The 22,887-nt window shown below is 35.8% G+C and overlaps 1 protein-coding gene across 1 annotated transcript in view; it reads left to right on the plus strand.

The window, feature by feature from the left end:
- The window catches only part of XPR1 (xenotropic and polytropic retrovirus receptor 1), a 199,166-nt gene that overhangs the window by 21,789 nt on the left and 154,490 nt on the right, over nt 1–22,887 (plus strand). The window contains exon 2 of the mRNA XM_081226479.1: nt 3,385–3,436. Coding sequence (XP_081082605.1) covers nt 3,385–3,436 — 52 coding nt within the window. The remainder of the gene's footprint in view (nt 1–3,384; nt 3,437–22,887) is intronic.

Below are 22,887 nucleotides of genomic sequence, written 5' to 3' on the forward strand. Positions count from 1 at the left end.
TTTTTTTTTTTTTTTTTTTTGTGGTACGGGGGCCTCTCACTGCTGTGGCCCCTCCCGCTGCGGAGCACAGGCTCCGGATGCGCAGGCCCAGCGGCCATGGCTCATGGGCCTAGCCGCTCCGCGGCATATGGGATCCTCCCGGACCGGGGCACGAACCCGTATCCCCTGCATCGGCAGGCGGACTCTCAACCACTGCGCCACCAGGGAGGCCCAATAATACTGGTTTTATGGTTGTATTTGGATTTAATTTGTAAGATTTTACTGTCATATGCATTGTTATAAACACTAAGAGTTTTGTCCTAGTTTATATATATTTCAATAACATTATAACAAAAATAACTTAATTTTTGTAACTCAGAGATTACAGTAGAGATGCTGATGTAAGAATTGCTTTGAATCTTTTTTTTGTTCGTTTGTTTTTTGTTTTTTGCTTTTTTTGGCTGTGCCATGTGGCTTGTGGGATCTTAGTTCCCTGACCAGGGATTGAACCCTGGGCCCTTGGCAGTGATCAAAGAAATCTTTTGTAATGCACATGAATACATATTGATTTTATTTATTATACAAATTCAGTTTCACGTAGAGTATTGGATTTTCTTGAAGTAAAACAGCATGAATTGAGGAAACTTTGAATTTGTTGTTTTGTGCATTTGGAGGTACTGCTCCCAACCCAGGTGACTCATATTACAGACGAACAATCCATAGATATTAATATAGACAACACTTTGTAGGATTTTCCCCCACTGGTTCCCAGTTGGGGGCTATTCTCTAGTCACAGACAGGGAATGGTATCCTATAGAGTTCTTATAGAGCTCTCTAGAGTCTATTACTATAAAAAACATAGAGGGTCTCTTATTCAGAGGAAAATTGAAGTAGTAAGAAGCAAAAAAAGAGTTGTCCCTGATTTTACCTAGAGTTATCTTGACTTAAATGAAATTATGATTTATTTTTATAAACAAAATGAAGACTATCGGGCTTCCCTGGTGGCGCAGTGGTTGGGAGTCCGCCTGCCGATGCAGGGGACACAGGTTTGTGTCCCGGTCCAGGAGGATCCCACATGCTGCGGAGCGGCTGGGCCCATGAGCCATGGCCGCTGAGCCTGGGCGTCCGGAGCCTGTGCTCCGCGGCGGGAGAGGCCACAGCGGTGAGAGGCCTGCATAAAGAAAAAAAAAAATGAAGACTATCATAATTTTTCTCTTTATAAAATTTAAATCATCTTTTTAAACCTTAATTTGGTAAGCTTTCCTTTTGCAAATTTAATTCATTTTCATTATGTGCCAGAGATTCTACTTAGTGTGCTTTTTTCAGTGTGCTGAGAAACCCTTTTGAATTCAAGAACTATTTATTGAGCTCCTCCTGCATACAAGCTACTCTGCTAGTCATTGGTGGTTTATTTGGTTACTGATAACTTCATTTGATTTTGGTACACATGCCTATCATACTTCAGAAGTTGAAAAACTTCATTCAGATGTTTGAGTCTCTGATATTACCTGCTTCCATGATAGCTTTATTTCCTTAAGTATTCTCTGGCTGGATTTTTTTTGTTCCTTTCTTCTTATATTTTTCTATTTCTAGAGATTTACTCTGCTCTAAGCAATCTATTCATTTACACTCTTAAAATATTCTGTGGAAGAACCATAACATAACTACTTCTCGGCACTTGTTTTTTTTTAAATTTATGTATGTATGTGTGTATGTATGTATGTATGTATGTATGTATTGGCTGCGTTGGGTCTTCATTGCTGCCCATGGGCTTTCTCTAGTTCCTGAGAGCGGGGGCTACTCTTCATTGCGATGTGCGGGCTTCTCAGAGCGCAGGCTCAGTAGTTGTGGCACATGGGCCTAGTTGCTCCGTGGCATGTGGGATCTTTCTGGACCAGGGATTGAACCTGTGTCCCCTGCATTGGCAGGCGGATTCTTAACCACTGCGCCACCAGGGAAGCCCCCTACTCTGCACTGGTATAGGACTTTAATATAAAATTCCAGTCTGTGAACTGAAATAAAGACTTTCTGATGTTTGATAAGATCTGAGCTAACTTCTTTTTTTAGACTGGACATTAGTGGTTCCTGAGACATCTGAAATGGTAAAGAAAATAATGAGCATATATACATTTTTTCTTAAAAGAAGTTCTAGATCTTTGTCTTATTCACTTAGGGCTTTTGTATATTATCAGACTGGTTAGGGTTAGTCATGGAACTGACAGGTTGGTCACTAATTTAAAGTAAATGGTAATTTCATTTGGGAAGAATATAATTTACTAGACTTGAATACAGAGTGGGTTACCTTGGAGGTTTATTTCTTCTTTTTTGGTTTTATATGCTTGAATGACTCTAGGCTGGTGGTTCTGGGGAGGGGTGATTTTTGTCCTCTAGGGGCATTTGGTAGTGTCTGGAGACATTTTTGGTTGGTTGCTGCTGGTATCTAGTGAAGCTCTAGATACCAGGGATAGTGCCAAAAATCCTAATATGCACAGAACAGCCCCCCACAACAAAGAATTATCTGGCCCCAAATGTCAGTTGTATTGAGGCTGAGGAATGCTGGAGGCCAATTTGGGAATCACCAGTGGTTGGTTAGATGGTATTTGAAGCTATGGGATAGGTAAAGTCACCTAAGCTTATTACCAGCTCTTCTGCTCTGGAGCTTATCCACTTAATTGATTCTACCATTTTGGTAGGTATGAAGAAATACTTTTCATTCCTGTCCCAAAACCACTTATGAAGAGGCCAAACTGCAACCATCTAAATTACCTAAATATGATTGTTAGTTAACTTACTGGTTTGGAAAAAACAATAAAACCTCTGCTATCTTTATAGTCCTGAACTCTTTTAACAGAGGACTTTCCAGACCTCCACTGAAAAGTATTTGTATCCAAGGTGAAAAGAATTCTGGAGATTGTCTACACAACAGTGTAACTTTACTTAACACTATGAACTGTACACTTAAAACTGGTGAAGATAGTGAATTTTATGTTCAGGTATATGATACCACAATTTAAAAAAATTTGTATCCAGTGTTTTATATCTTCTTATGCAGTGTTCCATTGTATTCCTCTAGGACTATTCTCAGTTTCTATCATTATTATTATTATTTTTTTAGTCAAGAGATTTTATGATCTCTCAGGTGATTTTTCATTCTTTTCCAAATGCCCCTTAATTTTTAAAGTATACACATTAGCCCTCATCTTAAAGATGGGACAATACTGGGTTGATAAGAAAGTATAGTGTTTGGGTTTTAGCTTATTAAAGTATTTCACTAAATTCTCAATTTAGGGAACCGTATGTAGTCATTGTCTGGATATTGAAAAAGAAATAATTGTTTAACTCAAAATGCTTTTACTGTAAAGATTACTCATGATTCCATGTATGTCTTTTCTTTCTTTCTAATAGGCTTTTAAGGATATGCTGTACTCAGCTCAGGACCAGGCACCTTCTGTGGAAGGTAAGATGCATTAATCTCTACATTTAGCCACATAAAACTTTTTAAGAAAAGATATTTTAAACTGAACAGTATAAAACTAATATAACCTGCCCTACTATATAAATCTTTTTTGTTTTTTATAATATGTATTATGATTACTTTGTGTTTCAATGAAACTTTTTTGTTGTTGTTTAGTTCACATTTGCTTTATGATGGATCTCTTATAATGTCCTCAAATCACCTTAGCATTGTGAATCACAGATACTGGTTAGAGTTAAAGCTCTTATCTGTGTCATGCTCCCTCCCCCAAACAATGTATTTTTATATTTGTCTCTATTGTCTTTTCATCCATCCATCCATCATTCAGTGAATCCTTAGTTCATAATTAGTCTGGGCAACACAGCTTTTTCTTTCTATTTATGTCATGTCTTTAGACTGGGACTAGTAAAACAACGAAACATATTTACTCTGTGTGTGTGTGTGTGTGTGTGTTTATAAGCATGTATATGTATGCCTGTGCACAGTTTGGCAGTCATAAAATGACTGACCTAAGGATAGTGGTTATCTTTCCAATTATCTTTATTGATCCTTTCTTTTCTGTTACCTCAGCTTCTACTCAGCAGCTCATTCTTTATGGGTTTAACCTTTGATAGGTTTGGAGAGTTGGAGGTTAAAGTTGTAGTTCTTGTGTCAGTAAATAATTAGCTAATTCAACAACTATTTCTTGAGGGAGTGTTCCTTCTGAGGCTGGATAGTCTTTTAAAATTTTGCATCACATATTTTCAGGAGAGATGAATATGAAGTTGTTTATTAAAACTACGGATCTGTAATTAAAAATCTCATTGTCTTTAATGACATAGAAGTGTATATCTTTCACCTCTAACTGTTCTGAATTCAAAATGTGCTTCCTTCAGGATCTCAAAATCTTTACTAGGGTATTGGCACCTGGGTATTAGTTTTATAATATGTCACTAAATTTTGGATTATATTTAATATAGTTAATATAATTCTCTAATATTTAACTGAAGACAAATGTTTAGTTCTTTATTAGGTTATTATCTCTTATTTTATGTGTCTTAAAGAGTACCTCCTCAAAATATTTTAAGAATGTAAGAAAAATGAAATTACATGGAAGTTAAGCTGATTTCCTCACCCTGTGTTACTTGCTTTAATATTGGTTCTTTTAATTTTATTCTCAAAGTTGGACTACTTATCCTTAATTTTTTTTTTAAAGTTTTACCATCTGGTTTGTAACAAAGATATTCTGAGATATGTTGAAAGTTATGATCTTTATTCATCCCTCCATGCTGGATCATGTTGCTAGTAATTCTCATATACTTTTAGCTGTTATAGGAGAAAAACTGAATTCTGTCAAAGTATGCTAAAATGACAAATATTTATAGTTAATAACATTTTCTTTATTTCATTGTCCAGAGACATTAACTTCTTTGGACCCTGTTATAAAGGGAGTACTCTAGGCTGATCATGCAGATATATGTGCTGCTTTCATAAGGGAAATATTCTGCACTTGTTCATTCTTTCCATTCTCAGATGAACAAACTAAACCCACTTAGTTTTTGTCTTCTTAAAATGAATTTTTCTCTTTAGAGACACTGGGGAATTGAAGGGATTGGAAAGTAGATTAAGGAAACATTATTCTATGTAGTATTGAGGTTAGAAAAAGTTATTTAAAGGGACTATAATTTTGTGTCTCATTTGCATTGTGATACTATATTAATTTACTCTTTTATATGGTGTTAAATTTAAATGATAATCATTTCTGTCATTTCTTTATTCTTGCTACTGGGTTTGTATTTCTAGATTTTTATTTAGCAGTTATCTATAAAATAATGCAACGTCAGCAGATTTATCACAAAGTCCAAGATAGGACTTTCAACTTTTAACAAATTTTTTAAAAAATGTCAATTTATTTATTTATTTATTTTTGGCTGCGTTAAGTGTTTGTTGCTGTGCACAGGCTTTCTCTAGTTGCAGTGAGCGGGGGCCACTCCTCATTGCAGTGCGCAGGCCTCTCATTGCAGTGGCCTCTCCTGCCGTGGAGCACGGGCTCTAGGCGCTGGGCTTCAGTAGTTGTGGCACGCTGCTGCAGCACGCTGTGAGCCCAGCTGCTCCGCGGCACGTGAGATCTTCCCAGACCAGGGCTCGAACCTGTGTCCCCTGCATTGACAGGCAGACTCCCAACCACTGCGCCACCAGGGAAGTCCCAACTTTTAACATTTTTAAAGGAAAAAAATGTTTGATTGGCCTTGATTATTTTTTTGAATATTGTCTTTCTCTCTTTTCTTCATTCTCCTCTTTTTCTATACCTTAAGTTTTAGTAGACTTGAGACTTTTGGTGCCAGTAAGCAAGTTTTTTTTTTAATCTTAAAACTGGAGTATACCATAAATGGTGATTTTCAAATCTGCTGCACAATTAACTCAATTTACTTGTGTTTTGTTTGTATGTTTGTTTTACAAATGCTGATACTTAGTACCCTTCTCAGGCCAATTAAAATAGGATCTGGGGAGTGGAGCCCAGGCATTGATAGTTTTATAGTCTTTCTAGGTGATTCTAATAAATAGCCAAAGTTGAGAACCCTTGCCACAAATAATCTTTTTTTAAAAAAATAAATTTTATTTATTTATTTATTTATGGCTGTGTTGGGTCTTTTGTTGCTGCACGTGGGCTTTCTCTAGTTGCGGTGAGCAGGGGCCACTCTTTGTTGCGGTGCGCGGGCTTCTCATTGCGTTGGCTTCTCGTTGCAGAGCACGGCTCTAGGTGCACGGGCTTCAGTAGTTGTGGCACGGGGGCTCAGTAGTTGTGGCTTGTGGGCTCTAAAGTGCAGGCTCAGTAGTTGTCGCACACGGGTTTAGTTGCTCCGTGGCATGTGGGATCTTCCTGGACCAGGGCTCGGACCTGTGTCCCCTGCGTTGGCAGGCGGATTCTTAACTATTGCGCCACTAGGGAAGTCCCCAGCCATAAATAATCTTAAAGAATTTTAGACCAGTATTGTTAATGCTAAGTTTTTTCAGGCAATAACTAGCCAGTAGGTTTATAGGCTTCTTAAGTTCATCTATAGTCTGATTATTCTATTAGCATTTATAGGATGTTTATTTTTTAAATGTTTATTGCATTGAATTGAATATAAGTAATAGCTGTACTGATTATTTACATATATTAAATGGTTATAACTTAACATTGTTATTAGAATTAAAAAACATTTTTGTTGAATTATTACTTAATAGTAGTTACAGTAAAATAAGTAGCTTCATATTTTCACAGTACTTTTGTTTAAGATGGAATGGATTTCTGATTATAGTGAAAGAAAGGTAACCTGAAATGGATTCTTAAAGAGTGAAGTCGTTTATTTGATAAAAGTAAATTAGATAAAAGGCACAGTATATGAAAGTTTTTGTTGATTAGAAGTTGACTACTATTTTTTACACTAGTGGATTATTTTCTTCTAAAATCAAGATAGTGCCTTTATTCTTCATAGATAAGGTGGCTTTTTTTTTTCCCATTTAAAAGTAAACCAGGGCTTCCCTGGTGGCGCAGTGGTTGGAGGTCCACCTGCCGATGCAGGGGACACGGGTTCATGCCCCTGTCCTGGAAGATCCCACATGCCACGGAGTGGCTGGGCCAGTGAGCCATGGCCGCTGATCCTGCGCGTCTGGAGCCTGTGCTCCGCAACGGGAGAGGCCACAACAGTGAGAGGCCTGTGTACTGCAAAAAAAAAAAAAAAAAAAAAGTAAACCAACCAAACAAAATAATTTCAGTGTATTAAGATATCAAGGAGCATTTACTTAAAGTTGCTTTTATTATTCAAATAAATAAACATTCAGATTCTTGGTTATTTTGCTTCATTCATCCTTTGAGAGTGAATTTCATGAATCATTCATACATTGATTCATGAAAAATAAAGGGTCTCTACTTTTATTTAAAATAAATGTCTTATGGTTATAACTAGGAAATGCTCATATTCTGAAGTGGTATATTTAAAATGCTAACAGGCATTCCTTATCAATTTATATCTAATCTCCTTTGATATATATCATTACCTACTATTCTGTGTAATCTTTGTTATTTTTGGTAGGCATTTACATTTAGAAATATGACTAAGAAGGTGACTTAAAATTCTATGTTAAAACTAACATAATGCATTGATTTTTAAATAATGGCATAGATAATTAAGAATTTTACTATTTATCTTTTTCTGCAGAAAGAATTGTAGAGCATATGTGACAGTAGAATAAGGGTATTAAAGTGACTAAAATTGTGGATATATATTTTTTTATGTGGAGGAGCAGGCACACTTAGGACCCTTAGAGTCAGTCTTTAATGGAATAATGTTTTGAGGAATTTTTGGAAATAGATGCTAAAAACCTTTAAACTATATTGTGTTTTTACAGTTCCTACTGTCAGTGTGGTATTTGGTATTTGGGTATTTGGGGCAGATTAAATTAAGCTGCCAACTGAAAGTCCCAGCATCAGTGAATCAGTCACATCTTGATAATCAGAATTGTTTCGAGGCAAGACAATTTATTATGGATATGACAACAGAACTCCTAATTGTGGTACCCATTTGACGTAGTCAAATTCTGTCAAATTTACTTAGGTAAATATTCACACCTGTTTTTGGGGAAACTTCCTCCTTCCTCAGGATATTTTTGATACATATGATTTTCATATATATATAAACTTATACACTTCATATAATTTATACACTAAATTTATTTTAGTTTGTACTCTGAATTATTTTCAAGTAAAGCTTAAAACTTTTGCCATCTTCTTTTTAAAACATAGTATCTTTTGTTTAGAAGCATTAATGTTTTCCACTCTTGTGTTAGAAAAATATGAGAATCTGACAGTCAGCCTAGGTCACAGAATTAAGAAATCGACACTTCTAATTGAAAGAGGCATTAAAAGATCATTTTGCTTCACCCTCATCTTAGATTTGTACAATCAGAGACCATGTTAAGGTTGCATGGATCAGTAAGAACAATCAGGATTACTAATGCTATATATGACAACAAAAGGAGAGAGAATTCGAGAGATTAGACTAATACTGAAACATAAAAATACTTTTTTTATATTGACTTTATATTTTTATCCAAACGATATCTTTGAGTAACATTTTTAATTGGGCATTTCCTAGAGTCTCTGTATTTTTAAAAGATTTATAAAGCATTACCTACTTTGAATAATATTGAACTATTTGACTTGTTGGGCAAAAGCTAATTGTGTCTTTCAAGAAATCTCTTTCTACTAATTTTTTTTATTATTCCACATAATTCCTAGAAGTTTCGGGAAAGGTTTATAGAATTAGATAAAATAATTAGATAACAGTAGTTATAGAGGTTAGAATAAGGGGAAAATAAAGATAAAATAGTGATATAAAGCTCCAGTAAATTTAATATATAGAATAGATACAATAAAGATCCTGGAAGAAAAAGCACATGTAAAAATTAAGGAAATCTGAGTAAATTATGGACTTTAGTTAATAATAATGTATCATTATTGGCTCATTAATTATGATAAATGTACCATACTCATCATGTAAGATGTTAATGACGGGAAACCGGGGGGTGGGGAGGGGGGAGTATATGGGAATCCTCTGTACTACTTTTGTAACTTTTCTGTAAATATAAAACTATTCTAAAATTAAAAGTTTATTAAAAAAATAGATGCCATAAGATTTATACAGTTGCCAGAAACTAATTGTAAATTCAGCCCTGACTTTGCTGGAGTTCAGAGGATAGAGGCGAGCATGATTAATTTCAGAGTTCACATAAGGTAAATTTATACCAGTTACTCAGAAAAAGATCAGCTCTTACTGAACATAAGATTTGAGAGAAATTCTTCCTTTGCACCTTCGTGAAGAATATTTTGTTTGGTGTGCTGGATAGTATCCCCAACAGCTATTTTACAAAAAGCATGACAGTAAGTTTCATGAGGCTGCTTCTTACAGTCCAAGGGTATAATGTAAAAATTTATTACTCTGACCTACAAGGCCCTAAATAATCTGGTCCTATGTCTGTGACCTCACCTTCTGCCATTTTCCCCCTTCGTTACTAGGCTCCAGTCACATTGCCTTTTGTTCTGTACCTAAATCAGCCCGAGCGTGCTCTTACAATAGGGCCTAAGCTCTTGCCTTTTGTTTCGTTAGATCGTTCCATAGCTGTGTCCTTCAAGAGGCCTTCTGAATACCCAATCTTATGTATGCATGCAGTCACTTTGTATTACATCACCCTATTTTATTTATTTATTTTTGCATACAGTTTTTTGATATCTTGTGTTTTTTCATTGATTTATTAACTTTGAGACGATATAAGTCCCTTGAGACCAGAGATTTTGTCTTTTTTTTGAACCATTTTATAATTAGTATCTAAAATAGGCACACACCTTAACTATTTACTGAGCACATCAATGAGTAGGAATAAAAATGAATCCTTTCTCTCAATCTTCCTTAAAGCCAAAGTACCATTTATTTTAAAATTCACCTAGTTTGCTTCTTTGTTTTTATTTTTGTTTTTTAACTTTTAACTCTCTTGATTTTTAGATGCAGAATTTTATCTGCTGGTTAGATGGCTAAGCATACTGTTTGTTGTTGTCTTATAATGCTGACTGTAATTTCATAAGATATAGTCTGAGGTGACACACATAGCATTTCTTTAAAACCGGGCGAGAAGCAGATGATATGAGATCTTAGTTTATAAAGATTTTTTGGCATTGTGTTGTCTTGATGCCAAGCATAGAGTTTCCTCTGATTGCTGAGAAATCATATTTTATAAGCTACTGGGTGACTGTGTATTTTTTTGTAAGACACTAAACCACTTCTTTTTGTTTGGGTATGTTTCCTTTCAGAGGTACATGAAATAGGCATAGATTTGAAAAATACATATATGAATTGTTGGAGAATTTTTTCCATATATGTCTACATAGTGGAATATATGTTTTAGATTATTTGAATTAAAGTGTAAAGACCTAGAGGTGCTTTGGTTGTTTTCCTTTCACATTTTGCCTCTTTTGTTATTTTATAAAGTATTCCTTTTGATGGGGAGTATATAGCTAATGTTAGCCTAATATAGCTCTCTGATTCAGTTAGCTTAATATAGCTATCTGACTTTCTAAAATGGAATGAATAGCTATAGTTAAGGATATAACTCACTGACCACTGCTGCATTAGTCTCTGGTTTTCTGCCAGTTCTTTTTAGTCCCCCATCCCCTTCCCCAATCTTATGAACAGGTTTGTTGGATCATTTTTGCTTAGGTCTCCTCTGCATATTCAGCTTGGTTAGCAGATGTGTTACAGTCTCCCTAAGCTCCTTAGAATTGAGCTCTTAGTGGCACTGAAGATGAAAGTATGCTTGTAAATTATTCATTCTGATTATACGCTTGGATGGACAGAGTCCACTTCAGGCATCTTCTTCCACCTCACCTCTCTCCACAGGTCTTTGTTGTTTTAACAGATGTGAGCTTTAAGAGGATGGAAGACCAAATTGCATTTCTAAAATAAATGAAGTAGTTTTCGCATGTATAGGATTACTGTTAAATCTATGTATTCATAATACATTACTTTTCTTATGTTGTTTTTAATCTTGTGTCTCCCCTCCCCCCAGTTTTTCTTTTTGCTATCCTGTATCACTGTCTCTTTGAAAAATTTTTTTCTGACCTAGAAATAAAACCTTTTGATATTTGTAATAGGGAGAACGATATGTAATTTGTTACATTTTCAGCTGGGCAGTGGCAGGAGAGTCTTTTCTAAGTTCCACTTTTCTATTAGTGTTGTTTTGTTTAGTCATTTATTGTCAATTTTCAGAAGTCCTTCTGCTAGTAGTAGGTTTATATTGCATGAGAAGACTATAGATGAGTAGAGAGTTTAACCTCCAGAATGAAATGCTGGATTCATTTGTAGCCACTGCAACCTTGTTTTGAAATAAAGAAATACAGATGGCTAAGGAGTGGAAGTTGAGACAGGAGCCAAGCCAAAAAAATAATTGTCATCTCTTTAAGAATGATATATTTTCTATTCCCCATTAACTTCTTTTAGAAAGGATCAAAAGACCTGACTGATATTCAGAGACATATAATGGAGTTTTTTCTTCTGAAGGATGTGCTTATTTTATGTTTACATTGGAAAAGGATTGCATATTCATTTGTACTGTGGAAATGAAAACTTCTAGGTAAAAAATAGTATCACCTTCAAAAATATACTTTTGTTCTTTAAAGATGTCACTAACCTCAAACTAGTTCATGAATAGGAAAGATGTGCTTCTGGATAATAAATAGCATTACTATTTGAGTTGACAAAATATCTACTTCTCTTTCACAGAGAATTAAACATAATTTAATGCTCATTGTTAGGACATAAGATGACGATATAAATAGGTAGTAAATTATGTGACTAAAAATATGTATCAACTTTGAGTAGCATATAGGTAGGAAGCTAGAAGAAATGAAGAAGTGCTTTGAACAGGCTTTTAATCCTTTCTTTGTGACACTGCAGAGTATTTAAAATATTTTCAGTGTTTAAAATTTTCCTTTGCCTATAAAAGTCAATAACACATAAGGGCACTGTGTCATTTGTCACATAGTGCTATTTCTTTTTTTATTGGTAAGTTTGAGGGAAGGTCATAAAGTAGAGAAGGAATAAATATAAAACATTAAGTCATAAAGCAGAAATGTTCTGGGAATTATTGGTGTATACTCTACATTGTATATGAAAGGGTACTATAACACAGGAGTATTGAATATGATGATTTCAGATAGAATTTTCTAAACTAGTGTTAGAAAACTGGAACAATTGTTAAGGCTTAAAGTTGGCAGAATTTAAAGTTAAGGGAAGTTTTTCTTTATGCTCTTTTTTCTTTAGGTAGGACCACCTTAGGTGTTTAGTAAAAGAACACCAATGAGAAAGGTAGAAAGAAGCATGAAAAGCTATGATCAGAGAGTAGTTTTCCAGCACTAGGTTACATCATTGAATAAAAGAAACAAAAATTCCTGACCTCAAAATGGAAAAGATGCTCTAAAAATCATTTAGATTCTCAATAATGTTTAATTATTGAGGCAATATGAAGAAGGAATAAGATATTCAATGGTTGAAAGAGTAGATAATCCCTTTTGTTAGTTTTCTGTGTCTGCTGTAAAAATTTATCACAAACTTGGTGGCTTATAGTAAGAGAAATTTGTTCTCTCACAGTTCTGGAGGCCACAGTGTGAATCAAGGTATTGGCAGGGCTGCACTCCTGGAATTTTGGGGGGATAATCTACCTCTTGCAGCCTCTGGTGGTTGCTGGCTTCCTTGGCTTGTGGCCACTCCAGTCCAATCTCTGCCTTGTCACTTTGTTTTCTCCTCCATCTATTCTCTGTATATCTAAGGACATTTCTCATTGGATTTAAGGCCATCTAGGTAATTCAGGATGATTTCATCTCAGGATCCTTAATTACATTGCAAAGACCCTTTTTCCAAATAAGATAACATCACAGGTTCCAGAGATTTGACAAGGATAGCATTTGCCTCCAGTGGGGGTGGTCGTGGTCAGTTTTGGCCTACCATATCCCTAATCCAAATTGAAAAAAAAATACAGTGTAATTAATGTTCTTCCTTCAAATTTTGTGCTAGAGTTAGAGCTACAACTGAGGCATTTGCATTCATATTCTAATCTACCCATGTTGAAAGGAGCAGTCAAATGACATCAAAGAAAAATTCAGGTATGATACCCAGAAAGTGAAAAGCTGTCCAATAGATAGTCAGGCTTGAGTGTATAAAATATAGTATAGGACAGTTACCTGCCTCTAACCAAACTATCTTTCTTTCTTTTTTTTTTTTTTTTTTCGGTATGCGGGCCTCTCACTGCTGTGGCCCCTCCCGTTGCGGAGTACAGACTCCAGACGTGCAGGCTCAGCGGCCATGGCTCACGGGCCTAGCCGCTCCGCTGCACGTGGGATCTTCCCGGACCAGGGCACGAACCCGCGTCCCCTACATCGGCAGGCGGACTCTCAACCACTGCACCACCAGGGAAGCCCCAAACTATCTTTCTTAAGAATTTCTTTTATATTTCTGGTATCCTTCCTGGGGGAAACAAAAAGGCAAACCTCTTCCTAGCATGCAGGTTAAGTGTCCTCTCCTCCCCCCAAAATTTTTATTACGGAAAATTTCAAAGATATACAAAAGTAGAGAGAATGTATACAGAATCCCATTTATCCATCACCCAGCTTCAGTCCTTATCAATTCAATACCTAGTCTTGTTTTATCCCCCTTGATTATTTTGAAGCAAATTCCAGAAATTATATCATTTCTCTGTAAATATTTCTTTCTTTTTTTAAGATACATTTAAAAAATTGAAGTATAGTTGATTTACAATGTTGTGTTTCAGGTGTACAGCAAAGTGATTCAGTTATACATATATGTATGTACATATATATATTCTTCTTCAGATTCTTTTCCCCATAGGTTATTACAAAATATTGAGTATAGTTCCCTGTGCCCTACAGTAGGTCCTTCTTAGTTTCTATTTTATACATAGCTGTGTGTATATGTTAATCCCAAACTCCTAATTTATCCCCCCGCTTCCCTGTTGGTAATCATCAGTTTGTTTTCTATGTCTGCGGGTCTATCTCTGTTTTGTATATAAGTTCATTTGTATCATTTTTTTTAGATCCATATATAAGCAATATCTGACTTACTTCACTCAGTATATTAATCTCTAGGTCCATCCATGTTGCTACAAATGGCCTTGTTTCATTCTTTTTTATGGCTGAGTAATATTCCATTGTGTGTATATGTGTGTGTATGTATGTATGTATGTATGTGTGTGTGTGAATATATATACACACATACATATATACAGCACGTCTTTATCTATTCATCTGTGATGAACATTTAGGTTGCCTCCATGTCTTGGCTGTTGTAAATAGTGCTGCTATGAACATTGGAGTGCATATATCTTTTTGAATTATGGTTTTCTCTGGTATAAATATTTCTAAAGGATAGTTTCTGCCCTAATTACCAAAATACAGTTATCACACATAAAAATATTAATAGTAATTTTTTAATATTATTAAGAATATCAGATATTTAATACTATTAAGAAATTTCTAGTAATATATATTTTAAAAGATTTATTACTTTGACTGGAGATGCAAATAAGATCAATCATATGATATACTGTGATCAATAAGTCTCTGAATTCTCCATTGATCAATAGTGGTACCATCCAGTATGGTAGCCACTAGCCACAAGTAGCTATTTAAATTTAAATTAATTACAATTAAAATGAAATAGTGTGATCTTCAGTCACACTGCCTACATATCAAGTGCTCAGGAGCCACATGAGGTTAGGGCCTACCATTACTGGACAGCATAGAGCATTTCACTCATTGAAGAATGTTTTATTGGTTAGAGCTGATCTATAGGTTTCCCCTCCAACTCTTTTATTTTTCTTGTGTTTTCTATTTTCTTTAAAAAATGTTTATTATCATTATTACTTGATGGAACAAACTGGCTTGCTTGGTTTTTTTGGTCTCCCAGAGTCTGGATTTTACTGATTGTACTCCTGTGGTATACCTTAACATGGTGTCTGTTCTCTGTATTTCCTGTAAATTTGTAGTTAAATCTAGAGACTTGATCTATATCAGGTTAAATATTATATATATATGCTTTTTCCCAAGAACACTTCATAGGTGCTGGTGTGTACCTCTTTTAGGAGGGATATATAATATCAGATTGTTTCTCTTTGTAATCTTACTAGCTATTGATGATCATTGCCTAGCCCTAGATGCATGAATTTGTTAAGGTTTACAAAATGGTGATATATATTTTTTTAAATTTTATTATTATTTATTTTATTTATGTATTTTTGTCTGCATTGGGTCTTTGTTGCTGTGCACGGGCTTTCTCTAGTTGCTGTGCGCGGGATTTCTCTAGTTGCTGTGAGCGGGGACTACTCTTTGTTGCGGTGCGCGGGCTTCTCATTACAGTGGCTTCTCTTGTTGCAGAGCAGGGGCTCCAGGAGTTGTGGCTCGCGGGCTCTGGAGCGCAGGCTCAGTAGTTGTGGCGCATGGGCTTAGTTGCTCCGCGGCATGTGGGATCTTCCCGGACCAGGGCTCAAATCCGTGTCCCCTGCATTGGCAGGGGGATTCTTAACCACTGGCCAACAGGGAAGACCAGTGGTGATATTTTAATGCTCTTGTGTTTATTAGCCAGCCTTCTATAAAGAGAAACTTACCTTTGTTAACTCTTTGCATAGGAAAGGTAGGATGATTGCCTAATTCTTTTATTTTATAGTTTTCAAAATAATATTGCTGCTCTAGCATTTTCCAAAGATGACCAGTGAAATGTTTTTAAGTGTTTTAATGAATTAATATGTTTAAACCTGTTTAATATGTTTTGGTCCATTGTAGTTTTTATCCATATTAATGATCTGATTTTTAACTTTGACCCAGTAGGAGCCTTTTCAAGTGGTTTCCTCATTCCTTTTGATATGACCCTCATAGTCTTTGATAGCTTCCTTTCTGTCTGATATGACAAAACTTTCCAGACTCATCTAACATATTTCCAGCCTGGGAGCTGGAATCAGCCATTTTGCCAAGGAGTCTTGATTCTTTTCGTGATAACCAAGGAGTCTTAATTCCTTTAGAAGCCACATACCAGCACTTCTTTCAAAGTATCATTGCTACTGAGTTATTCATTATTTTAGACTTTGTTTTTCAGTAGGGAGAAATATATACATACATACCCACATATGCATTAATACATATATGTATGTAAATGTTTATATTTTAAGATAAAATACCTCATTCATTAAAGCTTAGATTCTTAGTATACTTTAGACTTGAAAGTGTCTGCTACAGCTGAAAAGGTGAACTGTGATGAATTTTAGGATTGAATAATGCTCTTTAGGCATGGTAACCACAAGTACACCTCTTTGGGATTAGAGTATTGGGGGTAGGGAATCTGCCTATACAGATTAAATTTTCATTTGCTTTATTGAAGTTTGAGAGGGAAAACATAGTTTATCACTATGAGACTGAGTGCCAATTTGTGGTTCCTGATGAGAAATTGATCAGCTATGTTCTTGTTACAAAAGGTGCAATCAGTGAGATTGGAAAAGGAAATTGAATTTATATTGGTGTGTTATCACATGCAATTAACTTTGCATATATTCCCGAGGCACATGAATCTTGAGGCTGAAATATCTATACTTTGAATCAGGGCATTGCAAATCTAGTGTGATTAAATATATTTAAGAGTTTCTGTTGGTCCACAATTGGTGTGCAATTCTAAAGTATGTTCTTATTAGGCTATTCAAAAAGGAATCTTTTGGTCATTATAATGGGAAAGTGAAATAGCTGAATTTGTGCATTTCTTTTATAAAGGATGGAACAGAGTAAGGTAATTTATATTGTAAGATTTATTATTTTTATACTCTTTATTTTTTCTGTATGACATCTCTGTCATCTTAGTAGAACGAGGTTGTTATCCTTTTAGAAGACTACGACTAGTCTTTCTACTTAAGGAAAAATATGATACCGTTCACTCATGATGTGGTAAATAAGTTGGGGTATTTATAGCAGAGAGGAGCTTTAAACAATACAAGATATCACAGCATATTAGGTAGATATCCTCAGGAACAGTTTATCTACAATGTACACAAAATAATCTTCATAAATGAAGTAGTAAGAGAATGATTAATGGAGGAGTTGAGATTTGATTTGGGTCTTGAAGCATAGTTATAGCTGTAGGAGAGGGCCTTCTAGGCACAGAGAAGCAACAGGACAAAACCAAAAGGGTGCAAGTACATAAGACATTCGGGGGGATTCAATAGAACACTCTAAATGAAGCAGAGGGTTATCATAGGAGAATAGTGAACTCTAAGGATGAGGCCAAATTTCCAAGGGACTTAAATTTTTTAAAAAGTTGGACTTTATTTGGGAGACCAGTATACCTTAACATTTGGGGCTGTTAGTCTAATGCAGATGAGAATTTAGAGATCATTGTGAATGCTTTGTTCTAGTTTAGCAGTATCCAAAAATAGATAGTTAGAAGCCCAGAGGAATGCAGGCTTTAGGTATAGTACCATCCAGTCTTCAGCTCTGCTAAATATTTTTATGATTCCTGTAATTGTGTCCTCTTCCATGTTGGGAGTCTTCCAGCTGTCTGCCATCAACAATTAGGGTCAGGCTTCCCTGGTGGCGCAGTGGTTAGGAATCCGCCTGCCAATGCAGGGGACACGGGTTCGAGCCGTGGTCCAGGAAGATCCCATATGCCACGGAGCAACTAAGCCCATGCGCCACAACTACTGAGCCCACGTGCCACAACTACTGAAGCCTGCATGCCTAGAACCTGTGCTCCGCAACAAGAAAAGCCACGACAATGAGAAGCCTGTGCAACGCAATGAAGAGTAGCCCCCCCTCACCACAACTAGAGAAAGCCCACGTGCAACAGTGAAGACCCAAGGCGGCCAAAAATAAGTAATAAAATAAAATAAATAAATTTATAAAAACAAAAACAAAAAACAATTAGGGTCACATGCTCCCTTCAAGATATTGGAAAAAGCAGATTCATAATTTAAAAAAATTATTATTGAAATATAGTGATTTACAATATTGTTAGTTTCAGGTGTACAACATAGTGATTCAGTATTTTTGCAGATTATATTCTGTTATACATTATTACAAGGTAATGGGTATAATTCCCCATGCTATATAGTATATCCTTGTTGCTTGTCTATTTTGTATATAGTAGTTTGTATCTGTTAATCCCATACCCTAATTTGTCCCTCCCCCTTCCGTCTCCCCTTTGGTAACCACAGGTTTGTTTTCTGTAGCAGATTCATAATTTTTAATTAGCTACATGACCCAGAATATACACAGAAGCATTCTTTTTTTCCTGAGATAAATTGACATAAGATAAAATTAACCATTTTAAAGTGTACTGCCATCCAGTGGCATTTAATACGTTCACAGTGTTGTTCAACCATCACCTTTATCAAGACACAGAGCATTTTTAAACGGAATTTACTTAAACTGAAAACGACGTTTACTACAAAGTAATTTTTGGCATATGTTTTTGCTTGCTAGTTCTTCAGTCAGTCTATATTACTTGTAGAAATATATTTCTTTTTAAATTCTCCCTTGCATTCATATTTAAGTTTTATAATTTGGGGGAATCAAAGAATTAACTGTTAAGGATAGAATTTTTCTTGTTTTGATCGTAGTTGGAAAATAAAGAAGGTCAGAAAACCTGAATAGAATTTTTGTTCACTTTTGAATAGAATGAAGTAGTTTAACTTAGAACTGTTTTTTCAAATTAGAACTATGCAGAGAGGCATTTAGAGTTGGTAAATTCTAGGTTTTTTTTTTTTTTTTTTTTTTTTTTTGCGGTACGCGGGCCTCTCACTGTTGTGGCCTCTCCCGTTGTGGAGCACAGGCTCCAGATGCGCAGGCTCAGTGGCCATGGCCCATGGGCCCAGCCGCTCCGCGGCATGTGGGATCTTCCCGGACCGGGGCATGAACCTGTGTCCTCTGCATTGGCAGGTGGACTCTCAACCATTGCGCTACCAGAGAAGCCCCGGTAAATTCTAGTTTTTAAGGTGCCTACACAACACCATCTGAATAGGGCTTGGGGATATAGGACCTCATTCTTCTCTGTTCTTACTTATACATTGTGTGTTATGGCCCTAGAAAGGTGAAGGTTGTGCTTCCTGATTTTAGTTTTCTTTTTCTTGTTCTTACCCTAACTCTCCAAAAACTCTATACATTGTTAATTTGGAACATCCCAGTAGAAGCAGAGTGTTGATTGTTGCAAACATGAATTCTGGGCATTTATGCAAAATATTTTAGTTTTTAACTTTTATTTCTTAGAAGAGGTCTTTCGGGGTTCTGATTTTGCTCATGAATGTCTTTAATCTGTATACTAATTTTTTCTCATGGTCACTTGTTCATTCTGTGGAGGTGGTAGTGTTGGTGCTAAAGTAGTAACAGGAGGATGGCAGTGATATTTCTAATTAGTGTTTCTTAGTTCTTTTAGAACCCCTAGTGAGAAACAATTAGGTCAAATTAATTTAGAAAAGCTAAGAAGACTATTTAAGGTGCTATATTCAGTCAGTATGATACTATGCAGCTTAATTGAACATGTATTACAAATATGAATTTTCAGAATTATCAGATGTGCTTAATAATTAGCCAATAGTTTTTGCCTGCTGTTGCTATAAATAATAGCATCTCAGTTTCACATCTTTTATGATTTAAAAGACTGAGTCTAAAGAAGTATCTTTTTTTTTTTTTTGTGGTACGCGGGCCTCTCACTGTTGTGGCCTCTCCCGTTGCGGAGCACAGGCTCTGGATGCGCAGGCTCAGCGGCCATGGCTCACGGGCCCAGCCGCCCCGCAGCATGTGGGATCTTCCCGGACCGGGGCACGAACCCGTGTCTCCTGCATCGGCAGGTGGACTCTCAACCACTGCGCCACCAGGGAAGGGAAGCCCTAAAGAAGTATCTTTAATTTCCTGCTTTTGTTTCACTTAACAAACACTTAGTGATTATGTACTGTGTTCATCTGAGGTAGTGCAAAGGATTGGAAACAGGTAATGGTGATGGTTGCATAACATTGTAAATATACTTAATACCACTGAATTGTACACTTAAAATTGGTTAGAATGGTAAAATTTATGTTACCATATAAAGAAAAGGAAGAAAAATCTCATCAGTAAATATATATTTCTGGCATGATTTCTCTGTAGTTATGAAATTTTTTGTGAAGATTTTATTACAAGATTATTTTTAATCCTATACTCCTGGTATAACTGATTCCTACTTTTAGCCATAAGTATTTAGAAGAAGAACAGGAAAATATAATCTCGTTATGACTTTTCTTAGTTTTGAAAGTCCTAGCCATGGCAGTCAGAGAAGAAAAAGAAATAAAAGGAATCCAAATTGGAAAGAAGAAGTAAAACTGTCACTGTTTGCAGATGACATGATACTATACATAGAAAATCCTAAAGATGCCACCAGAAAACTACTACAGCTAATCAATGAATTTAGTAAAGTCACAGGATACAAAATTAATACACAGAAATCTCTTGCATTCCTATATACTAACAATGAAAAATCAGAAAGAGAAATTAAGGAAACAATCCCATTTACCATTGCAACAACAAAAAATAAAATACCTAGGAATAAACCTACATAAGGAGGCAAAAGACGCTGATGAAAGAAATCAAAGATGACACAAATAGATGGAGAGATATACCATGTTCTTGGATTGGAAGAATCAACATTGTGAAAATGATGATAGTACCCAAAGCAATCTACAGATTCATTGTAATCCCTATCAAATTACCAGTGGCGTTTTTCACAGCACTAGAACAAAAAGTTTTACAATTTGTATGGAAACGCAAAAGACCCCAAGTAGCCAAAACAATCTTGAGAAAGAAAAATGGGGCTGGAGGAATCAGGCTCCCTGACTTCAGACTATTTTACAAAGCTACAGTAATCAAGGCAGAATGGTACTGGCACAAAAACAGAAATATAGATCAATGGAACAGGATAGAAAGCCTAGAGATAAACCCACACACCTGTGGTCACCTTATCTTTGACAAAGGAGGCAAGAATATACAATGGAGAAAAGACAGCCTCTTCAATAAGTGGTGCTGGGAAAACTGGACAGCTACACGTAAAAGAATGAAATTAGAACACTTCCTAACACCATACACAAAAACAAACTCAAAATGGATTAAAGACCTAAATGTAAGGCCAGACACTATAAAACTCTTAGAGGAAAACATAGGCAGAACACTCTTTGACATAAATCGCAGCAAGATCCTTTTTGACCCACCTCCTAGAGTAATGAACATAAAAACAAAAATAAATAAATGGGACCTAATGAAACTTAAAAGCTTTTGCACAGCAAAGGAAATCATAAACAAGACAAAAAGACAACCCTCAGAATGAGAGAAAATATTTGCAAATGAAGCAACTGATAAAGGATTAATCCCCCAAATATACAAGCAGCTCATGCAGCTCAATATCAAAGAAAACAACCCAATCAAAAAATGGGTGGAAGACCTAAATAGACATTTCTCTAGGGAAGACACACAGATTGCCAACAAACACATGAAAAGATGCTCAACATCACTAATTATTAGAGAAAAGGAAATCAAAACCACAATTAGGTATCACCTCACACCAGTCAGAATGGCCATCATCAAAAAATCTACAAACAATAAATGCTGGAGAGGACATGGAGAAAAGGGAACCCTCTTGCACTGTTGGTGGGAATGTGAATTGGTACAGCCACTATGGAGAGCAGTATGGAGGTTCCTTAAAAAACAAAAAATAGAACTACCATATGACCCAGCAGTCCCACTACTGGGCATATACCCTGAGAAGAACATAGTTCAAAAAGATATATGTACCCCAGTGTTCATTGCAGCACTATTTACAATAGCCAGGATATGGAAGCAACCTAAATGTTTGACAGATGAATGGATAAAGAAGATGTGGTACATATATACAGTGGAATATTAGCCATGAAAAGGAACGAAATTGGGTCATTTGTAGTGATGTGGATGAACCTAGAGTCTGTCATACAGAGTGAAGTAAGTCAGAAAGAGAACAACAAATATTGTACATTAATGCGTATATATGGAATCTAGAAAAATGGTACTGATGAATTTATTTGCAGGGCAGGAAAAGAGACACAGAAGTAGAGAACGGACTTGTGGACACAGGGTGGGAAGGGGAGGGTGGGACGAATTGAGAGAGTAGCATTGACATATATACACTACCATGTGTAAAACAGATAGCTAGTGGGAAGCTTCTGTATAGCACAGGGAGCTCAGCTCCGTGCTCTGTGATGACCTAGACGGGTGGGATGGGGGCTGGGAAGGAGGCTCAAGAGGGAGGGGATATATGTATACATACAGCTGATTCACTTTGTTCTACAGCAGAAACTTAACACAACATTGTAAAGCAATTATACTCCAATAAAGAAAAATTATTGAGAAGAATAAAAAAATTTTTAATGAATGTATTATTTAAAATATCATGCCATTAAAAATTACAAACTATTTCATAAAGATAACATTTAATTTTCTAAGTCGTAAAATTAAACATTTTGTTTTTATACAAAAAGTTTCCCCCAAAATGAAATGAAGTCTAATTTGCATTTACAGGAAATCTTCAAATACCTGGAGTCTTACCAGCATGTAAAGTGACAAGAAAAGCAGTTTTTCTCTTTTTTTCCCCCTGGTTAATAAATGCTTTTAAAAGCTTTATTGTGGTATAATTGATATTCAAGAAACTGTACATATTTAAAGTGTAGAGTTGATGTTATGATATTTGTATACACTGATGAAACCACCACTTAATCAAGATAGTGAACTATCACTCCCCAAAGTTTCCTCATACCTTTTTATAATCCCTCTTTCCCACTCCACCCCATCCTACCCCTCCTCAATCAGTGATCTGCTT

Source organism: Mesoplodon bidens (genome assembly GCF_964165515.1).
Source record: "Mesoplodon bidens genome assembly, chromosome: 2".
In the NCBI taxonomy this organism is placed as follows: domain Eukaryota; kingdom Metazoa; phylum Chordata; class Mammalia; order Artiodactyla; family Ziphiidae; genus Mesoplodon; species Mesoplodon bidens.